Source organism: Crocodylus porosus, unplaced genomic scaffold (assembly GCF_001723895.1).
Source record: "Crocodylus porosus isolate Cpor-Errol unplaced genomic scaffold, CroPor_comp1, whole genome shotgun sequence".
NCBI lineage: Eukaryota > Metazoa > Chordata > Crocodylia > Crocodylidae > Crocodylus > Crocodylus porosus.
In genome coordinates this window covers 53,142,423-53,164,128 of record NW_017728947.1, presented here as the reverse complement: position 1 = coordinate 53,164,128, position 21,706 = coordinate 53,142,423, and the positions used below count along the sequence as shown (strand labels likewise).

Below are 21,706 nucleotides of genomic sequence, written 5' to 3'. Positions count from 1 at the left end.
GACTGGTGAGATCCCAGCTCTCTCTCTCTCTTCTCTTCTCTCTCTAAGCATAGATTTCTGAACCTGAACTCTATTCGTTAAGCTTGAGCTAAATTCCCCCAAATACTTAGTGAAACCAGCGTAATACTGTAATTGTTTGTGTTTGTTTTTCCTTTGCATGTCTATTACTACTAATGTCATTATGTATTTCATATACTTAGCAATAAATAAATTTTATAGTCAAACTGGTGGTAACTGGGTATATTTTTCCGTCTCTACTTCTCCTTCCCCACTTGCTCTACAGCAACGCTTCTTTTACCTAAGCTAAAGATCCTTGTGAAGCCCAAAAATACTGTGGGGTCTGCTCATCAAGAGGCCAAAAGATTAAGACATGCTGAGTTTGAAACACATAAGGGGATCAGCTTGTACAGGCTGATTGACCCAGTTTGGCTCAGACATGCCCTAATGAACTGAATGCTAGCCCATGAGGGTGTCATCTAGACACCCAGCTGGATTCAGAGGTATTCTGTTTAACTGCGTGCTTGTGTCTGACTGTAGTTTATTGTTGCTCTGATGAACTGATTCTTGACATATGAGGCATGCTGACCAAGCCGGCCAGGTCAGGCGTGTCACGTTAATTTGTGTGTGTTTTGTGTGCATGACTGATTGGTGACTGGAGGAACCCAGCCCCACTGAAACTGAGTCCTGCATGATAGCTCCATTGGGGGTGAGGGCTTGCAGAAGGGAGAGATATATATATATAGCTCTGTATAGAAACACAAGTAACACAAGCAGCACATTAATAGAAGTACCAAGACCCTAGAAACATATCACAAATAAATGAGCATACCCCAAAGTAAGGGGCAAATCTGGTAACACCACACAGTAAATGGAAAACAGGATGGTTCATAATATTTATTACTATATATTGCTTTGAACAAACCTGCTGTATGGTTAGTAATTCCAAACCATAAGAACTGACAGAATTAATTACAGCACAAACCACATCTCTGCAGAAGGTATGCAATGAAAGTGAAGAGGCACATAACCTTCACTGTGAAAGAAGAGTACACTGAATGCCCCTACTTTAGTGGCAGCAGATGGATCAATCAAACTACTCTCAGCAATATCAGAAGAGTCATTGCTTCTGCATGCACACTGTAGGGCCTTAATCAATAACCTCCTTTCACTGTCACTGATCTGTAAACAACTCCCCCAAACCATCTTCCTTCTGTACCTGAACTAGTATATAAACATCTATACAGAATGTGCAAATTGAATACAAGTGTATTTTAGGCCCTCTTCTTCAAACAGAAGAAAAACAAAGTTAAAAATAGTAACTCAGACTCAGCACAGGTATTCCCCCAACCCATGCAGAAAGACATCACTAGCAGTAGTGCCCAAGACATCCAATACATTAGCAGCCATGACTGTGTAATAAAATATCCAGGGGAATGTGGATAACTTTTCCAGGGAAAGCATCATTACATAGGGCAGGCTATTTTACTCCATGTACAAGTTTGCAGTATCTACCACAGGTAATGTAGAATAGTTTGCATCCTACCAAAAAAAAAAAGAGCTGCCTTCCCCCTCACCTCAAAAAATGTTAAAGTAACAAAGACTTCAGTAAACAAATGATGTGACTAAGATCCAACTACATTGTGGGCAAATGGATTTTTGCTTCATGCTTTTACCATCTTAACCTGCTGTTTGGTGAAAGAAATATTTTAAAAGAGCAAGTATAATAGTTATATGCCATGCTCCACATAATTTAATGGGTCAAATTTGTACAATATTGTTATGCTGGGACACTGAGTCAGTTACCCATTTAATCGAAAATATCTGTCCTGCTGCCTTAGACCTCACTGCTGTTCAGATTCTTCCTAGAGTAAACAAACAGTCTAGTACCCTTATATCAATTTGCTATAAAGTGTGTGGAAAAATAAGTTAGACAAAAATATTACAGTCTATAAAGGAGTATGCTACAACCCAGTTTCTGTATTTAGAGACCGCTGGCCAAAGTGAAAGAAAAATCAAGAACAGTACCAGCCTGAGCAGAACAGGATTGATCTAAAGCACTCAAAATACTGCCAGAAATACAAACTGTGCGTTACTTCAGTGCTGAAGTGTGAACTGGAGACTGAAGAGCTGTTTATGTATACAGGAAAAACAAATGCAATCTAGAAGCTCAAGCAATAGCTATAGTTCAGTCCCTGTTAAAAGCATTATTTTCAGAGGAGGCTTGTTTTGTTTCAGTACAAGTGCAGATATGAACTCTCCCTTTTTCAGATAGTCTCTGCTACTTTTCAGAACTTCTGCTCATGCTGGGAGTTACAGCATACAGTGCAAAAAGTACAAGTTAATTCTGTTTACATACCTCTAAACAAAATAGGTTCACCAGTGGAACCTATCATGCGTGACCCATCTCCCACATAAAGCTTCTGTAAATCAGAAGGTGAGAGCATACACCAAGCATGAAGGATAATACTCCCTTGGCACACATCTAGTTATTCCAAATATTGGGAGAACGAGGAATTTAGACATACTAGTTCTAGAAGTACCAGGCACAAAAGCCTTTCCCCAACCCCAACAGACTTTGTGGATTAAAGTAGATTTCAATGCAATGCTGATACAGCTGCAATGATTTAAGGATATTTGCCCCTTTGAGGGATAGCAGTATGAGCCACAAACAAGGCCAAATCAAAAAGGTTTTACATTAAATAGAAAAAATTTACTTTAAAATTTGACCTCATTGGTAAATACTTAGATGCGTCTGAAAACTAATTTGAAAGATTCGGAGTGCAATACAAACTCATTGCTGGTCCATTTCCATTCTTCCTCAACTCTACACATGAAGAGACGCAATACAGTTGCCAGCTCTTTAACAATAAGGTTAAAAAAGGTCAATTTTCTATTAAGTCTATATTGCCGAGTTATAGGTGTAGTCCATCCACAGATACTCAAGAGAAGTCATTTGTAAGTTGCTCCTGGCAATAAGCTTCAAAATTTCAGAAAGGCATCATTTCACTTCTGCATGTCAGATTAATATTGTGACCATGAAAGTCTACTAAATCCATGAGCATGTAGTCAGGTGTCCACTGCATTGACTTCTTTGGAGCAGAAATAATGTACAACTATTGCATTAGGATATCTGGCAAACGCACTGTGAAGACAGAACAGCATACAAGTTAAATTGTCAATACAAGCAAAACCCAGGTTCTTCTTTCTTCAGTATACAAATGATTGAAGTTTCATTTGTGCTAAGGGCAGAAAAATGCCCATGTAAAACTGGCACCTTCTCACTGGTCTAAGACTGCACTGTGTTGGCAAAATCTGAACTAAACCAACTCAGCTGGATCTTACTGTGGTGTCACTCAAATGTTTCTCTTCAAAAGGTTCAACTGGGGGGAGTGAGGGAGGGGAATCACTGCTACACATGGAATCACCCAATTATCACTTTTTAAAATCTGAACTGACCTGTAAAAGGTTTAGCAAGGCTCAAGTTAACCAAAATGAACTACACAGCACATACTAACCCTAACAATATGGCATTACAGCGATCACCTAGAGTCAGCACCACCACTGTACTTAAAGAGGAAAACTGGATCATACATGCCAATAAGTCAATGATCTTTTGGACAGCTAACTATGCTCCTTAAACAGCCTGTAATGAGATCTAGTCCCCATATGATTCTGAATGTCATGACTCAGAGAAAAGGAGCTTATTCCCACCAAAAGTAACAATAGCTGAAAGTAGTCAGGTAATGCAACTGACTTGTATTAGAGCTCAAATCACAGAAAGGAATGAAGAAAAAGCAGCAAGTGGAATGCAAATGTCCACACCATACAGATTGCAAATGTAGTCCCAAAAACTCTAGGGATAAGGAAAGGAGCAAGAGAAGGGAAATATTACCAGAGGTCTTGAGACCACTCAGATGCAATGATAATCATCAGCATCTGAAATGCAAGTCGGTTAGGGGGCAGAAGGCAGCAATCACCACAAACAGGTTTCAGATTGCAGAGTAAATCTCTGAGACCATCACAGCTGTGCCACTCTCAACTGTGAAGAATTATGTAAAGAAACTATGCGCTACCCACAAGAGGGTCGCTGCATGTAAACTCAATTTATGTTCATAAAGAGCTCTGACCTCCAAGTTAGGAAGTTACTTGTTATGCTGTCAACACCCTTAGTAAGCCTACCATCTACTTGTTTCGCCATCCTTGTAGGAACAGTCTCATGACCTCAGTGATTTATTAGAGATGTGAAAATCCTTTGGAAAATTCAGAAAGTGTATTTTTTGCACAAGTAGGAAGAACTCTCTCACAGTTCATCTTTACTGCATCAAGAGCTTAGGCAGTTTTAACCACTCTGCTATAAATACTATTTCCAATTCATCGGATGATCCTGAAAGGTCAACCCTAAGCTGTCTGCTCTTGATTTCTATACCCTGACTTACTGGAGTTGAATCTATAAAACTAAATCAGACTCCTTTTTTCTGTACAAAGTCCTTTGAGAAACGCATCACTCACCTATTCCCTATTTTCTTCTTACACACAGTGCATACCTTCTCCTCCGTGATGATACATTTTACCTGCTGATGCAAAATCCGCTCCTCCTGAACCTGTAAAAGAATGAGAAGTTGGTTAGAAAACAATACTGCACCAAAACCACCTTGCCATATTAGCCAATCCATCTTTATATTCCCTGATCTCTTGAAATGTGGAGTTGTGATGTACTGCTTAACATGTATCTGCTAATTTTGGCTACACCACAGCATCATCTAGAGAGCAGGTCTTTCCCATATCTAAAAGGAAAGAACTAACTTTTTAGTATTTACATAAATTTCTTGGAAAAAAAAAAATCACTCCATAATACATGATGCATAGGTAGGTACATACCCTAAGGAATTCTGCATGGAGAAGATTCTTGAGTACTTGATTGAATCGCTTCTTCTGGGCATTTTCCTCAAGGACCTTTTCTAGGAAGATTCTAATCTCGCTAATTTGTGTATTTGCCGGGAGCAGATTTATTGCCTAGTATAGACGAGAATGAGTCAGAAAAGGAGCATAAAGAAACCAAATTGGGAAAGAGTCATTTTAGCCAGATTCTTTTAGGAACTGAACATACCCCCTATTCCTGTATCTTTTATTCTGCTCCCCCAGGTTCTACAGATATTCACACCACATATGACAAAAGGCTTCTTTACCTTAGTTGTATCCAATTTGCTGTGGTGCAATTCTAGAACCTGCAAGGCAGCTGGGAGATTGGTTTCAGGCTTTGGCAGTTCCATCTTGATCGGCCCCACACAATGAACACTAGGTGGTGATAGATACATTCGGAGCAGAGACAGATACACCTGTTTAACACAAATAAAATGAATGCACTGAGATATGGTAAGCATATACTGCTGTATTCAGACCATTATGGGAGACCTTTGCAATACACCATAACACGAGTCAGACAAGAATTTTGGCAAACAAGATGTTGGCTTGTGTAGCTCTTATATACTAAACATTTTTCAAGTCTTTTACTACTCATGTTTTATGCTGTAAGGAAGATGTAAAATTATACCTTTCCTCCCTCAACATATGTTGAGAGCATTTGAACTGAGTTATTGTCTTTAAAACACCAAACCAAGGTACACGGGCTTTTTCTTTTCTTTTTTTTTTTTTAAAAACCTCATCAACAGGCCTCAGAAGTATGAATTCTGGATTCTGCCCCAACTTGTATATCGTCAAAACTTTGCCCAGATACTCCCAAACAGAAGATGCACAAAATGTACATGAAACTGTATTGGGGATCCTGCCTGCCCGAGTCATTCTGCATGAACTTCTACAAGAGGCAGCATTGTAATAGGCAGTCAGATGACATTCAGACACTTCTCTCATAAAAAGCAAGAATTCGAAAATAAAGCTACTCACATCTTTGCTACCATCTTTGTTTCTGTCATAATGTTTGTGGCAGTAACTAGAACAGAGAAGAATTAAGTGTAAAGTAGAGATAGTGTTGAAACCCAGAAGTACATAAGGTTAGAGACAGACATTACACAAACTGGTTTAAGTGATCAGAAATTGGTTTAAACTTGTAACAGAACAGATGTTCAGTGCATAGAAACCAGTTTGAAAATGGTTGAAACCAGTCTGAGATAAACCTGGTTGAACACAGTATCAGACTTAACTGATTTGGCTCAAATCAGTTTATGCAGTATCTGTCCCAGACCCCTTGCTTTAAGTTAAATCAGAGTCCCCCAGCATGCTCTCTGGGCTGGGAAGGGCTCTCTGCTCCACAGCAGGAGCTCAGCACAGATTTGCAGGCACAGCAGGGTCTGCCTGGCTTCCCTGTGTTCCCCTCCCTTCTCCCCACCACTCGCTACTTAAGCAGAGATCCCTTCCTCCTCTCTGCCACAGCAAGGACCATAGCCAGCATGCAGTACACTAGCTAATGCCAAGATGCGTCTCTGTGCAAGTCTCTCTCCAACTTCACTGGGACAGGCAGACAGAACACTGACTGCTTAGGGCCTCTGGAGCTAAATCAACAGGTCAGCCAGTAAGCTGTTTAAATCTGAAGTAATGAGGAGAGAAGGTATTGTTTTGCTAATCAGGTGATAAAGACCGTTATCAGCCCTCCCCCCCAACCTTTGTTTGCTCGCCTGTCAGTTTGCTGCAGACAGTGTGTTGATGCAGGAAGGGAGATGGAAGCATTCTGTATCATCAACAAATATATGTACTGCAAACCCCGCCTTGCCTCAAAAGTGTTAGCCTGGGGCTGGGGGCTACCAATACTCCCACCCCTTAAGCTGCCAAGGGGGAAAAGCCTGGGACCAGGCAGGCAGACCTCCCTAATGAGAGAATCCTGCTGGAGCCTGGCTGTGCCCCTCTCAGCTCAGCTCCCTGCAGAAGGGAAGGGAGGACTGCTCTAGCACCCCCCAGCTTCTAGCTTGAGCTACTGTGGGCATGTGCCCAAATTTCTTCAGTCCAGAGAGAATGCCTGTCCAGTTTCAAACCAGTTCAGCCTATCAGGTTAGACTAACCCGCAGGGATTGAATCAATTCAGGTCTCAGGCTTTTTGAATGTCTGTCCCTAGACTAAAAGTTATATGTACTCCACTCCGGATAGCTCAGACCTGCTAAATTAAAGTAATTGTAACTAAATAATGACTAGTTAATGCCAAATGAAAAAAGTGTGTTAAAAATGCTCAGCTCCATATGGTTTTAAGTCTAAAGCCACTCCCATCTCAGCCCAAGCCATTACTATACAGCCACATTATACAAAACAATTAAAACAAAAAACCCAAACCAAAGAGACTTCTCAAGCTGACTATGAAGACAGCCTGGAAACAAAGATGTCCTGGGGCAAAATAGTCAGTAAATGGAAATCATATGAAATACAAAGGAAAAAAAATAGAGTTATTATTACTACATGCTGTTTGTTTCATCCTGGGGTGAATGGCTCCCAATATCCCTTCAGTTAAAAGTTACGCAAAGGTTTAAAATTTACCAGGCCCACTGTTTAGGTACCAAGGAACACTAAACTGTTTAAAACATACCTACCAGTAATTAGGTGCTAGTTAATTTTATTTTCAGCAAAATTAATTTAATCTATCCAAAAAAGATAAGATACATCTAAGGCCTATCAAGAACTATTCATAGCTAAATGAAGGCAAATAACAAGTAGACACCTGCTGAGAAACTGACAGAGGAGCTTAAGTTCTACACAGTGAAAAACCAAAAGAGCCTATCAATGACTATTAAACTACCTGTAATTTAAGACTGAAATAAATCCATGTAGAGACAGAAGATTCCTGATTGGGGCATTCAAATAAATGGAAGGCCAGCCTCTCAAAAAGGCTAGCAATGCAACCTTGACCAGACAATGTGTAAAGGGCTAGCTCAAACCAGCAAGCAAGCAAGGAAGACTGCATATCCCAAAGGGTTAGAGAGCCTGTCATGCTCCAACCACATGTCCAATTACCTTCCTCCCACAGCGGAGAGAGCAAGCCAAACCTTAAGAACTAATATTAAGGGAGACTTACTTTTCAGCCATTTTGGTATCCTTCAGAATGTGGACATAAATGAAGAGGGCTTGTTCATGCTTCCCCATACGACCCAACAATAGGGCACGCTCTTCCAGGAGCCCTGGGTCAAGAGAATGAATGATTAATCTATCCCTGCTTCAGATATATGACCAGACAGCCAGCTCCATTATGGAAAAGAACAAGCAACTGGGCGACGTTGTGGACAGAAGCAGCAACAGAGTTAAGAAAAGTCAGACTGATGTCTGAACAATGGGTGAAATGATACTGACTAGATCAGAAGTGGCCAACCTTTAGCACAGGCAGTTTGCATGTGTGGAACACAGGGACAGGCAGCAGGGGTTAACAGGGACAGGGAAACAGAAAGCAGCACAGTCAACTGGACAGGGGAAAAGGATCAGAGCGGCACTCAGGGAGGGCGCTGGGTTAATCTATGGCACACCTGTCAAAAAAGTTGTCCTCCACTGGACTAGATGACATCAGAGTTCCTCAACACATTTATGAGTTCCTCTATTTATTTTAATGCTTGGCACCAACATTTTCTATTACATATGCTCTCCCCAGCGACAAGCTTAGGATGCTCCAAACCCCAATGTTTGTTTAGAGCAAATGAAGCTCACCTGTTTCAGAGGGAAGCCAGGCATTACCTCATCTCAGGCCAACACAGATGCAAAAGGGGAATTTCACTGTGTCTGGTACTTACTGGTAGACAAGCAAACTTTTGACAACTACTGACCTACTAGTTCTTTTCCATTTCTAGTTACCATGGTCTTTTTAAAGAAAGAACAATTGAGATTTTGCTGTGCAGAAGAGAAACTAGGGTTTAGATGGAAAGAAACTAGCTTTGCGTGACTAACCACTCACCATCAAAAGGGAAGTCACTGATAAGCCGGCTAGGTTCATAGCAACTAGAAATCTCAAGAAAGGCAAGGAGCTTTCCCCGGTATTCCCCCAGTTCTCCTTCCTCTTCTCCAGCAGGCAGTGGAGTTTTATCTATAGAAGGCAGACAAAAGACAAAAAAACCCAAGAAGTTAGTATTGTACAACTTCGCCACAATAATGTGAAAGAGCAGCAAAGTATATATCCTCCCCAAATTATTCTGAGTAAAGAGTCAAATGCTGTTTAAACTGCCCTGGGGACGAGGTGCAGAAGAAAAGCTGTTCATGAACTTTACAGAGCAGAAGAAAATAGACTTTGATTATATTCCAACAGAGAAGATAGGACAGATTATGAAGTGAAGAATGCTTCCCTTTTTGTAACTTGCCAGGATTCATGTGAGTCATCTCAACTCCATAAGGCCAGGACAATAGTACCTTCTATTTCCTAGAATTCCATAAGAAATTAAAATCTCCATATACTTTCACTATTTGTGCAGTCCTTTTGAATTGCAAGACTGCTCTTTTTTTCCCCCTTTGATGTGCAATAGTGAATGGAACCTTAAATTTGGGAGATCTTAAGACTACTGTCCACTACTTTCCCTTCCTGTGTTATTGCCAACATGTTGCTGCAGGGCAAAGAGGAGCATAGAGGGAGGTACCTGGAGGGAAGGTGCTGAGATATTCCTTCATTAACGCCTGCACTCTCTCACAGTACAGCTGGATCAGGCGGTTGTGGAAGTCTGAGCCAGTCTCCTCCCAGACATAGACGATGTGTTCCTATGAATGCACCCACATGTTCAAGGTAAAAAAAAGTTTCCTCTTTCTCCAGGAAGTGCTTTAATAGACTGTAGATAACAATTCTATACTCTTGTAAGGTAGTTTATGGGCAAATGTTCTGATTGAAGCACCCCACGGCTCCATCCACACATGCATGGATGTTTGGTTCCCTGGGGACAACTAGCGACAGCATACCTTGTGCCACTGCTAGTTGCCCCTGGGGAACACCTGTGCCGCATATGCTCCGACATAAGGCAAGTTACCCCGGATGGGGTAGAGAAGGCTGGGATCAGTACTGGGCTGGCCCCAGCAGCCTTACCTGGGGTTCTGGAGGCCTCCTGGGGCTACAACACTGGCGATCCTGCCACACAGAGACTAGCTACCAGTGGAGCATGGCTCCAGCGAGCCAGGCTCCAACTTCGGGTGGCACACGCTACTACAGCGTGCACCACTCCACCTTTTTCCCCGCCCAGATATCCAGGTGCCAAGAAAAGACACCCTCCACACTGCTCCCTTGCAGCACAGAGAACAACTGAATGTGCAGTATGTGGTGCTACAGCCCTGTCTGCAGCAACACATTCTGCATGGCCACACTCGTTTGGACGTGGCCCCAGTGTCTTTGAAGCACTACAAACACCATGGGTGTAGATGTTCACACCTGATTAACCACTTCAGTAAAGGTCACTGCACTTCCTAAAACATATCAGCACATTCCAGAAGAGTTAGGGAGGATTGCTTACTCTCCCAGCATCCCACACTGCCATCTCACAGCAGGAAGAAGAGCAAAGCAGAGAAGCAATAAGCACTATCCTGTGTGCTTGGCTCTCCTATGGAACCTCTATAAACCAGCCCAAAAGGCATGCAGAGATTCCTGCTCTCCATTCCCCTGACTGGAGACAACCACTGCTATGTGCTTTCAGGGACATTTTGAAGTGCGCTGGGGATTGGAGGTAAATGCACGGACCTGAAAAAAACCAAATATAGAGCAGGATTTGGAGCACTTCAGATTATTTTCTGTCCATATCCACAGGAGCTATTTTTAGCCTTCTCAAGTCCCACTCAACTTCCACTTCTGATTACCTGCATTTTTTTTGCACCTCAGGGAGAAGTTACTGCTCTCCACACAAACTGCAATGTTCTGGGAAACTAAACAATCACGTGACAAAGCACTGAAAGCCAAATCTTTTTACGCTCTTACCAGGTAAGGAATAGCCAGATTTTTGAAGTTTTCTATCAAGAAGTTGAGCACTTTGTCCCGTGGCAAGGCTTCTACTTCAGGGAGGTCTTCTGTAAATATCTGCCAAAAACAACATTTCTACTTAGGCTGATTTTACATAGGTCTGTAGTCTCGGTGTTCTGCAGTGCAGGAATCAAAAATACTGCACTGTACTTCACAAGTCCACATCAACTATGGGAGGCAGTAAAGAATCAGAACAGCAGATTTAACCTCTGTTTCTGATATGAAATAGCACACAGAAGAGCCACACTAATTGCTCTACTGCTGCCTAAGGTAAAACATACACACCCTTTCACAAAGTCACTCACCTCTAACCAAGAACAGGAACAGGCAGCCCGTTCAAAAGCTATAATAGACAGAAATAGCAAATTTCTCTTCTATCTGTACTTAAATGTACAGAATAGAATTCCATACTGCATTCTTCTTGCAGAATTTTTTTTGTAGCAAAAGTTCCTCTTTCAGATGACAGTGTCGACAGAAGAGATCCAGAACAAACAAAACTATTCCAATAAGTTCATTCTTAAGACATCAAGACAAGGACATGAAGGACCACACTTCCTTGGTCCATTACCAGGCACATCATTTGCTACAGGATCTATATTGAATATAAAGTGAAAACCTGAACTTTCCACTGAAGTTCTATAGCAATAACTGGACTCTCAGACCCAGCTCACCAAGCCGAAGAAAAAAAATGAACAAATGCCACTGTTCTAGATGGGTGTAGGTAGTAGCCGTGTTGGTCTAAGGACGTTAAGTTGGTCTAATAAAAGATATGAGATTCACCCAAAGTACTCTGTGCTAGATGCAATTTTAAGAAATAAGATATTTGCTGCAGCCATTCTTACCTTCAGCCCATCTTCAGGAAAGTCTCTGAGCACCCAGACAGAATAGGAGAACACCAAGTGCAAGTTCTCTGAGCCTACAGAACAAGGAATAGAAAGTGACTACATGAAAGTAAAACTGAATTTGTCTTTATAGTTTGCATTTTCACAGCTTGAAAAAAAATCACCATGAACAACAAATTTCTTTTAAAATAAATTATTTTCACTTTTAAAAATTTTTTTTTTTTTAAATTCTAATCTTAAGGATAACCCTGTTAAAAAAGTTGGCTGTGACAGGTAACTGTAAAGGAAGATGCAAAACCTGGAAGCAAAACACAGACCAGGTATAAGGCAAAAATGTTTTCTACACTTGATCTGAGCCTTCAAGAGGCCGAGAAGCCAGCACCTCTCACATATTGTTGCTTCCAGACAGACAGCTCACAAGGAGAGAAAGGCTTCACAGAGAGCCTTATATGCTGTTTCTACATCCCTCCCCCACAGCACTGTGATTAGAAGGGAACTCGGGGAAAGATCAATCACTGGCCAGCTACAGATGTCAATATCAGAGAAGTCTTTCCCCGCCCTCCGCCCCTTCTCAGTTTGTTCCCCTGCAAGAAAGACCACCTTCTAAAATTGCCAAATTTTTTCCAAAATCAATTCAGATGCTTCAAATCAATTTAGAGCTTTTAATGGGTCTCCCAACTCAATCTGGAGTCGATGATTAGGCCACCAAATCAGGCTGAATCTTCACCAACTCATATCGGCAACTGAAACTTTGCACAGCCCTAGACAGCACCGTAATCTTTTTTTTCCTTCTTTTTTTTTTTGGTATGTGCCACTCCATTCGCAAAAGTTACTGGAGGGTTGCCTTGAGTCCAAAAAGGTTGGGAACCACTGCCCCAAGACCTAGAAGTCCCAGTGAAGAACCAGGTCCACTGTATTAGGTTCTGTAAAACACAATACACAGACCCTCCCAGAACTCAGTCTGCTTAATTTGGTTGTTTTCTTTACACAGAAGAAGTGTGGAACCCAAACCCATGATATTTGTTTGATGCTTTAAAAAGGGCCAGTTTAATATACTGAAAGTTATGGACCACATCAGCTGGGAGAAAGAATGAAAAAACAAAAAAGAGCAAACAAACAAAAACTGAAACGCCAGGACTGAGTACAGTTCAAGGAAATTTTCCAAGATTCCCCCAAACCTTATCTGTTTAAAAACGCAGCACTGCTAGCTGTAAAGTGAAAGTATTTTTTTTAAAAATTGTACCCAAAATGGGTAAAGGGAAGACACATAAGAAGTTAACAGCCATGAACTATGAAAGGCAGTTAAGGGAAGTACAAAGATAAGAAAATCGGTGGACAAAACAGTAAAAGTCCTTCAGTAAGGAACTAAAGGAATCCAACAATGGAACTGATCCATTAAGAGAGAGTAATGGTCGATTCAGCAATACACAAAGGGCAGAAGCAGTAAATGTTTCTGTTCAGTATTTGGGGAAAATCCAGATTATATATTGCTATCTTATGGAATCAAAGAAACACTTTCTTTTCCAACAGTAACTCAAGAAAGCCAAGTTAAAACATCTGAATCAGCTGATTCAAATAATTTGTATCTGAAAGTTTTAAAGAAGCTGGGTGAAGAACAGTATGGATAATTGATTTTCAGTAAGTTCTGGAGCACTGGGAAAAGAGTTCCAAAGGCTTGGAAGAAAATTAAATATTATAATACTTTAAATGGCTAAAACACGGATTACCTGGATAGTTAAGCCTGTCAGTGCTCCCAGGCAAAGGGACAGGAGGATTCATAAAGGACTTGATCAATCAAATCACCGCAGGCAAGTGCCAAATCAACACAGATTTATAAAAGAGAGTTCTTGTCAGGCTAATGGTGAGATAAAGAGTTGTATTGACTCTACGTTAGAAAACAAGTAAACCTAAACTTCTGCAAGGTGTCTGACATGATAGTATGTGACATCTTAATTTATACACTGGATGAAAAAATAAGATTAAAAAAAAATATATATATATATATATCAATATGGCACTGTAAGAGGGGACCTGAACCTTGTTACTCAGCCAAGGGGAAACAGACAGCAACAGAGATCAGAACATGGGAACAAACAGTCTGGACTGGAAAGACCCGTGTCACAGAGCTCCTAGCCCCCTGTGCAGGCTGAGGAAGAAACAGGCAATTAGATGGGAGAACGAGCTCAAAGCCAGAGAGGCTTTTCAGGTAGCAAGGGAAGGTGCCCCCTGGGTAAGGGAAGCCACACAGCAGTTTTTGCATGACAGGCGACAGTTTTCCAGAGGCCCTACGCTGAGAGCTCAGGAGGCATCAGGTGTCACATGCCAAAGAGGCTCACTCTCACCTGCCGTTTTTGTTTTGCTGGAGTGAGAAGACTTTTGTTAAAGCAGTGGCTCATTTCCTTTTGATACTGTGTTTACCCAGTGAGGAAAGGGTTGTTTGTTTGGGGTTTTGGGGTTTATTTGGTTTGTTTTTTTTTTGGGGGGGGGGGGGGGGGGGGGGAGGGAGCCACAGCTTACTTCCATGTTGAAGTTAATCAGCAGACTGGAAGTGGCAGTAAGGGGTGACTACAGAGGTGAGGCACGCCAAGGCTTAGGACCCTGCTAGGGTAAGATGTGGGGCTGTGAGGGCCAAGGGTCATAGCCCAAGGAGGCAAAAAACAGGGCCAGGGCCCACAGTCAGAGGGGCTGGAGCTCTGGGCCAGTGCTATGGGCCTAGGCTAAAGGAGCCCAGCTAGAGAAAGGGGATAGAAGCCAGGACAGCCAAACTGTATATTGAGGCGAAGTGCCTCCTAAGACAGGTAACTGATATAACTAACATCTGCAAGGCATGCACATGACTATGAGGGCTGCTGGTGGTCACAATTATTGCTAGTAAGGCTCAGTTGAGGTTGTCTCAAAGGAGTCTCATCCCATAGGATTTGGGGGCAGAGTAGCCCACAGGATCACACCCTGAGAAAAGATACCTAGACTACCCAGTCTCTGTTGACAGCCTCCCTTATTAAAAACCCTAAAGATCAGGTCATGGCAGATGAGAAGGAGGAGGCAGAAAGAGGAGACCAAGGAGCACAAGCAGGCTGGCTTGACCACTAGAGCAAATACTGAGCAGACTGTCTTGAGCCTGCTACAGGAATGCTTTAGAAAGTCTAAAAGTTCAGTCTCAGAACCAAGCAGACATGGTACCAGTAGGCTCTGTCGGTCTGTCACTATTTACCAAGTGACCTAGAAGAAAGATTAGAAGAATGGTAAGTAAGGAAGACAGGCTGCTGATGACAAAAGCACATCTGGATTCACTGGGTAAACTGGACATAGGTAAACAATATATGCACTGATGCAGCTAAAGTTCACCTCTGGGAATAGAAAGGTACACTCTATCCTGGGGAAGTATTACACTGAACAAAAGAACAAAACAAAGAAAGACTTATGTCATGGGCATAATTAGCTGAGCACAAGTTTTCAGAATGATGCTGTGGCCAAAAGGACTGTAATCCTTGGACAGAAAAATACTGAGTAAGGGTAGAGTGGTTAACACTGCTGCTGCAGTTGGCACTGCTGTGACTGTTACAGGAATACCATGCCCAGTTCTGGTGCTAGGGTTTCAAGAAAGATGTTGAAAAACTGGACAGGAGTCACGGCTTACGAAAGAACCACAATGATCAAAATGGTAAACCATTTTTTAAGAAAGATCCAGGAGTCCAACTTACTTAACTTACCAGAAGGATTATTAAGGGATAAGGTGATCAGGGATATAAATCTCCAATGTGCACATATAAGAAATACTTTACAAACGGTTCTTCAGTCTAGCAGACATACATACAGCAAGAACAAATGGGTATGAGCTCACAATATACAGAATGAGCAATAGAGCACAAATTTTAACAATGTGGGCAAGCAAACGCTGAACAACTAAGCCAAGTCTGTGGTGAATTCTGCATTATTAGTGATTTCTAAAATTAAAATGGGATGTTTTTGAAAGAGAGACACTGGTTTGTTTTCTATTCACGGAAGTCCTGTGGCGTATACAATGCAGGTCAAACAAGGTAACAATGATCCCTTCTAGCATTACAAGCTACAAAAAGGTAGAACACCAATACAAAATTGAAGGAAAGAAGACAGGAAGTGTCCCTTTAAAAGGGAAATTCTCAGCATGCTCATGGTTTCCGCTTACCCAAATGCTGTAGATATTGTACTGTCCTCTCATGACCCTTCAATGGCGAGTTGGCTTTCTTTGACTGATCCACTAATACCTGCAAAGCTTTTAGCAAAACAGAGATGTCAGGAAATTATTTTTTGGTTTCAGAAAGTTTCCTCAGACTGTGTTTCCAAAAGATTTGGGGCAGAGGAGAGAGAAATATTTTTGCCCTCCCCACAATGCCAGCAGAACAATGTACGTTGGGAAGGAATATGCCTGTGCATACCTGCTCACAGGCTTTGTTGCACAAAAAAGTCCAGGCAATGGCATGTGTCAGGCACAACATGAATGAATACATGACAAGTTGACTTAACAAAAAACAATCAAATCGAGACTGACACTATGTAACCATTCACAAATACTGGCTGTAAGTTTAAAAATGGATGAATGGGTTCCTGCCAGAAAGGACTTAAGATGCAAACATATGCTTCTATTCACTCCTCAATTCCACTTACCTTTTTCATGCAACCCTTTCTTCTCATATAGTATTATCAGTTCACTGTATTTATGTGCCTTCTTCAACACATGTTCACTCTCTTCAATGTGGCAGTGATTGTTCTCCAAACGTAGCAATGGTGCCACAAGAGCTACATTTGTCTACAAGGAAGAGGGGAGATTGGGTGCTTGATTCACATACTGGGTATCCCAAGCTTATGGTTAGCAACAAGAGTCAATAGCATAGGAAACAAATATTTGACAGTAAGTCTTCTACTGTGTCCCTATTGCATGCAATTCCACTTTGATGTCTGGGGGGAACAGAGAGTGGCCAGTGGCTGATCCAACAGTAATACTTCCCTCCCTAGGTTGGAGGCCACTTTAAAGGGACCCGGGGAGAACCCAAGCAAACACCCTCAGGAGTGAAGATCTCCAATATTCATCTGGTTAACTGCGGAAGATTTAATTAAATGAAAAACATGCTTACTTGTCTCTGCAATCTGAAAGGGCCTTTTCCCACTGAAACTGTGTGTTCTTAATGAAGAAAAAGCCAAAGCTAAATTAAGATTTACAGAGAGCTTTTGGAGCTCATGAAGTGATCAAGGCTCAAATCTGAAATTAATTTATTCTTTATCCTAATTCCTCCATCCCAAATCCCCAGTGGATGCTGCATTTTACAGACAAACACAGTCCAGGTCAGGCATGGAACTCACATGCAGGTAACACTTAAGCAGTGTGGTGTCAATTATCTGCAGCAGCTTCTTTTTGGATTTGATTGTGGGTGTTCCCTCCATGAGGGGTGAGGTGCTAGATTGGTGGTCCGAGTCATTCAGCTTCTTTACCAGCTGACTTCTTTTCTGCAGAACACAAGACAGGATTAAAAAGAAAGAAAATCCATGTACTTACCTGTCAATATCACTTGAAAGGAAAAGGCAGCCTACCTAAACCACCCTTATGATTTTCATTACACATGCCCACCACTTCTCTCATCATGCATCTCAGTATAGATTCAATGTGTGTTCTTACATGACTCGGACAACGGGAAATATAGTTGAAATAGCATTCTTACACCCACTGCCAGACCTTCTACCAAGCCAAAGCTGAAGAACAAATATTCTTTGTAGTATGTTCTTGTCAAAAGAAGGGAAATGGCAGTACAGAATTGATAACTGCTTACAGCCATTAGAGGGGTAAATCTCCAAAACATCAGTTTTACATTTTCAGGCAAGCATATTGTTAATCTATGTTAACTTTTACACTATAAAAGAAGTCAGGTAAGACTTCAAAACTGCCAGTGGCCTTTGGTGGTATCCTCCACTAGATGTGACAAGTTAGCTAAAAGAATTCAACATAGAATAATAGTTATTTCTCTTAATTATTTAAGTCCAGGAAACTTGAAAACCCACTTTCTAAAGGTTGATGGGTAATGGCACTTACCTGTGTTAGGTAGTCTATGAGAGCTAAGTGTGCCTTCTCAAGCTCAGCCCCAGAGAGCACTGGCAAAGGGTTGGGATACTGCAACTGCTTTCTATAATCAGTAGGCAGCAGATCAGGATACAAGCCCATTACATGTGTAGGATCTAAGCAAAAACACAACCACATACAATCAGTACTTGTGAGTCTCACAAAATCTTGCTTTTCAAAATCCTATATTTTTACAGAATTAGTAATTAGAGTTGTTCAGCTACAAACCCACACTACATAACACTTGTCAGATTGGCAACCAGCTATCCCCATATTACACAATGATGGATAAGACAAGTAAGTATCAGTTTCATGGAATTTATTAATTCCCATTAGTTTACAAGAATTGGGACTCTTAGAGCTCTTAATTTTTTTCTCTAGACACTAGAGATAAAATTTTCAAAAACTGCTTGCTTTTTCCAAAACTGAATCTGGCACTCGCGTCTCCTCAGAAGTCAGTGAGTTGTAACCCTCTTGAGTCTCCCAATAAACACTAGTGCAGGGATGCAGTCTAAAGTAACCATTCATTCATCCTTTTCTATACTCATAACTCAAAAGAATTCCCCATGACTGCTGTTTGCTCTCACTCCAAGACCTTCACGTCTGTTGAACAGGAAATTGGGCACAAGGTCATTACTTGTTTTTAGCAGTGGATGATGCTGAGACAGCAGGAATTGGAAAGCCTACAGATACCCCTTAGACCACGCAGTAATACTTTTGATAGGGCATTAGGGGATTTCAACACCAAAAAGTTTCTCTACATAAGGAAGATGCAAAGATATTCTGAACAAGTGATGTGGATTAGGCTAAAGCCACAAAGGCACTTTTAACAAGGAAAAAGTACACGCATACAGGAAGTCAGTAAAGAAAAGCTATTCCAAGCTATTTCCCCATGTACAAAAGCCTGAATAAATTCATCGCCGAGTTAACGACAATGGGGGTTTTTTTCCTCCCTCCATTCTAAGTCAAATCCAGAAAGATTTACAGTAGCCTCCCCTTTCCAAAACTCCTCAATTCCAGCCTATACCAAGTTACCTGTACCAAGCTTGGCAAAAACTTGCATGGAATCATCAAAACGCTTCTGGCAGAACAGGTTGAAAGCATACAGGTTCTTAATGTGATGAATTTGTTGCCGCTTCTCACTATCTGAATCATCCTTCATTTCCTACACAAACACAAAAACTTATGAATATCAAGAGTTCTTGTGCTTAAATACAAGTTAGAGAAATAAGGAGCAAACACTGACAGGTCTTGAAGTTTAAATTTCAGTGAAACCAGCCTGGGATTTTCCCAAGTCTTTCTCAGTCTCTGAAACAGAAATGCTAGCTGAGGATAGGCAGAACTAGTAATAGCTTGATGCAAAATACCCAAAGGGGCAAGTGATTGAGGAAGAGAAAGACATTCAATCACATTAGAGCTAGTGACAAACACTTCAAAAGCACCCAAGATCAAAACCTTATGATAGTGGCCACAGCACTGCCTTCCCCCCTCAGTGTCTGAATAAATAACCTTCCCTCCATGCATGCTTAAGGAGAGACAGACACAGTCAAAGGCTGTCCATTTGCTGAGGCAAGGACTGCCACTGCCTGTGTTTATATCATGCTTACCACAGAGGGGCCCTAACCTAGTTAAAGCCTGAAGGCCAAACACGTCAAATGGACTGATGGATTTATTGCCCATAAGGCATTTCCACATCACTTATTTAAAATGGCAACCAAGTTTGGAGCCAAAACTGCATCTGGAAGGTTACTGTAGCAATCTAGATAATAGATATGCTGTTATCTACCCCGATCTGCAGACAACCTGAAACAGTGGCTCAGGATTTAGAATCTTTCTGCCTATGCCTAGTGAAGTTAAGTTGCATACAGGATGTTTGTTTTTTAATCAGAAGAAATTTCTTCTGGTACAAAATAGCCCAGAAGTTGGAAAGCCACACAAAACCACCTATAATCCTAAGCAAGACAAGGTTCCATGAGCTCTGCTACAGGGGCATGGCACTGCAGACAGGCTGACCCCAAGCAATGTGGAGCTAGGCAGGGTAATTTTTCCAGGCAGCAAGGCTCCCACAGCAGCCTGCCTTGCCCTGCACTGCTCCCAGTCAGCTGGGCAGCAAGTGGAAACTGGCAGGGCTAGGAGGCAGACCTGGGAAGGCTTCAGCATACCAGGCTCCTGTGCCTTCCAGTTTTTCAAATTGTCAACCAGGCTGCTCAACTGAACAGCAGGGCAAGGCAAAGTGAACCCAGCACAGACCTGGCTTGACCCCCCTCAGCCACTCAGCTGAGTAGGAGGCAGGTCAGGGGGCCACGCTCCCTGCACTCTGTTCCCACTACTCAGGAACTGAGCTGGGGGAGTGACATAACAAAGCTCTCGTCTACTTCTCATGCTGGGAATGTGTGTGTAAAAAGCAGACAGGGAGCAGCTGGGACTGCTCCTTCTTTCCCCCAATTTCCCTCCAGTTTATGGGAAGGGAGGGTTGGGGGAGGCAGAGGAGCAGCTGCCCCCACTTCTCTCTGCACTGGTCTCCAACTGGGTTGACCAAGCTCTCAAGAAGGCACAGGAGCTGCTCCTTTGGCTCCCATGCCTGGTCCCCAGGAGAAGTCAAGCCTGAGGAAAGGGTGCAGACATCTAGTCTCCCAGGAGCACTGTAAATCTAGTTGCTCCTGGGTTCTTTTTTTCTTGGGGTAGCCATTGTTGTTCTGGGAGAAAAAGCTTGAATGTCTGCACACTTTTGGTTTCAACAGGGAAAATGGTAATTCTCCGGGTAGAAATGGAACATCTGCATGTGGCTTAAGTATAAGCACTAACTAGTTGGTTGCTTAATTTTGCATCGAAGCAGGATAAGAGATGGTAGAAAAGTCCACTAACATAGGGAAGAGCTTAAGTTGCTGCAAGGAAAGGAAGGCAGAGAAAGGGAAAAAGAATGAGGATCTCTTGCACAGAAAAGGGCAGAAGCAGCAAAATGGGCATGAGGCAACATCCCTGTGCAAAACTAACTACAACAAGACATTACTGAACATAACTAAGTAGTTGAGTGATAACTTAAAGGCCCGTTTCCTGTCTTTCTCTATGAAATGCTGCATTTGCTGTTCAGAAAAGCCAACAGGAAGCAGGGAGTATGTAAATCCTGTTTTTATACCCTGGCCCAAGAATTGTAATTGTAAACTGAATTTGCTTCCCCAAAGAGTAAGTTTGACACTTTATTCTAGACACTGCAACAATGTAAGGCAAATGAGGGTATACTTTTTTTCTACACCACAACATTAAAGGGAGTTGTCCCATTTCCCTGCCATTACACCAGCCTTGATTTAAAGGCTCAAAAGCAGGGGTTCTCAACCCCTGGCCTGTGGGCCAAATCTGTTCCACAGAACTAATGTCATCTGACCTGCAGTGTCCCATAGAGTCCAGAAATTTGACAGCAGGGAAGCAGTGGCAATTAGTGCCAGGCTACTTCCGCACACTAGGATCAGACCCAGCTGGACCAGTGCCACATGCCCACAGACCAGATCCAGCCTGGCACCACTCATCTAGCCCACAAAACCAAAAGGTTGGGCACCACTGCTGTAAGCAGTACACCAAGTCATCTAGATCTGTAGGCAGATGGACCAGGTTCTCTGTCTACTCAGATCAGGTATTTCAAGAGAAATATTGAGGAATGTATGCTCAGAAGAAGTAGCCAGTTTGGCATAGTTTTACCTTAGCCATGAAATGTTGGAAAATATGTTACCTAGGACCTCTAAAAGGACCTCTGAACTCTCTTAGAAGAATAAATCAAAAAGAATTTAAAAATTCACTGGGTTTAGAGTTACACAAAAAAGAGGGAGCAACCTCTAGTCTTCTATACATACACTATACAGTGGGGGGGGGTGCAGG

The 21,706-nt window shown here is 42.0% G+C and overlaps 1 protein-coding gene across 1 annotated transcript in view; it reads right to left on the bottom strand.

The window, feature by feature from the left end:
- Positions 1-884: 884 nt before the first annotated feature.
- The window catches only part of VPS39 (VPS39, HOPS complex subunit), a 31,686-nt gene continuing 10,864 nt past the window's right edge, over positions 885-21,706 (bottom strand). The window contains exons 11-25 of the mRNA XM_019551849.1: positions 18,872-19,001; positions 17,810-17,952; positions 17,086-17,229; positions 16,393-16,534; positions 15,914-16,000; positions 11,749-11,822; positions 10,865-10,963; positions 9,549-9,666; positions 8,876-9,004; positions 8,012-8,114; positions 5,902-5,947; positions 5,187-5,336; positions 4,879-5,013; positions 4,510-4,601; positions 885-3,142 (exon numbers count right to left, since the gene is read on the bottom strand). Of these exons, the coding sequence (XP_019407394.1) occupies positions 3,067-3,142; positions 4,510-4,601; positions 4,879-5,013; positions 5,187-5,336; positions 5,902-5,947; positions 8,012-8,114; positions 8,876-9,004; positions 9,549-9,666; positions 10,865-10,963; positions 11,749-11,822; positions 15,914-16,000; positions 16,393-16,534; positions 17,086-17,229; positions 17,810-17,952; positions 18,872-19,001 (1,668 nt within the window). The 3' untranslated portion in view covers positions 885-3,066. The remainder of the gene's footprint in view (positions 3,143-4,509; positions 4,602-4,878; positions 5,014-5,186; positions 5,337-5,901; positions 5,948-8,011; positions 8,115-8,875; positions 9,005-9,548; positions 9,667-10,864; positions 10,964-11,748; positions 11,823-15,913; positions 16,001-16,392; positions 16,535-17,085; positions 17,230-17,809; positions 17,953-18,871; positions 19,002-21,706) is intronic.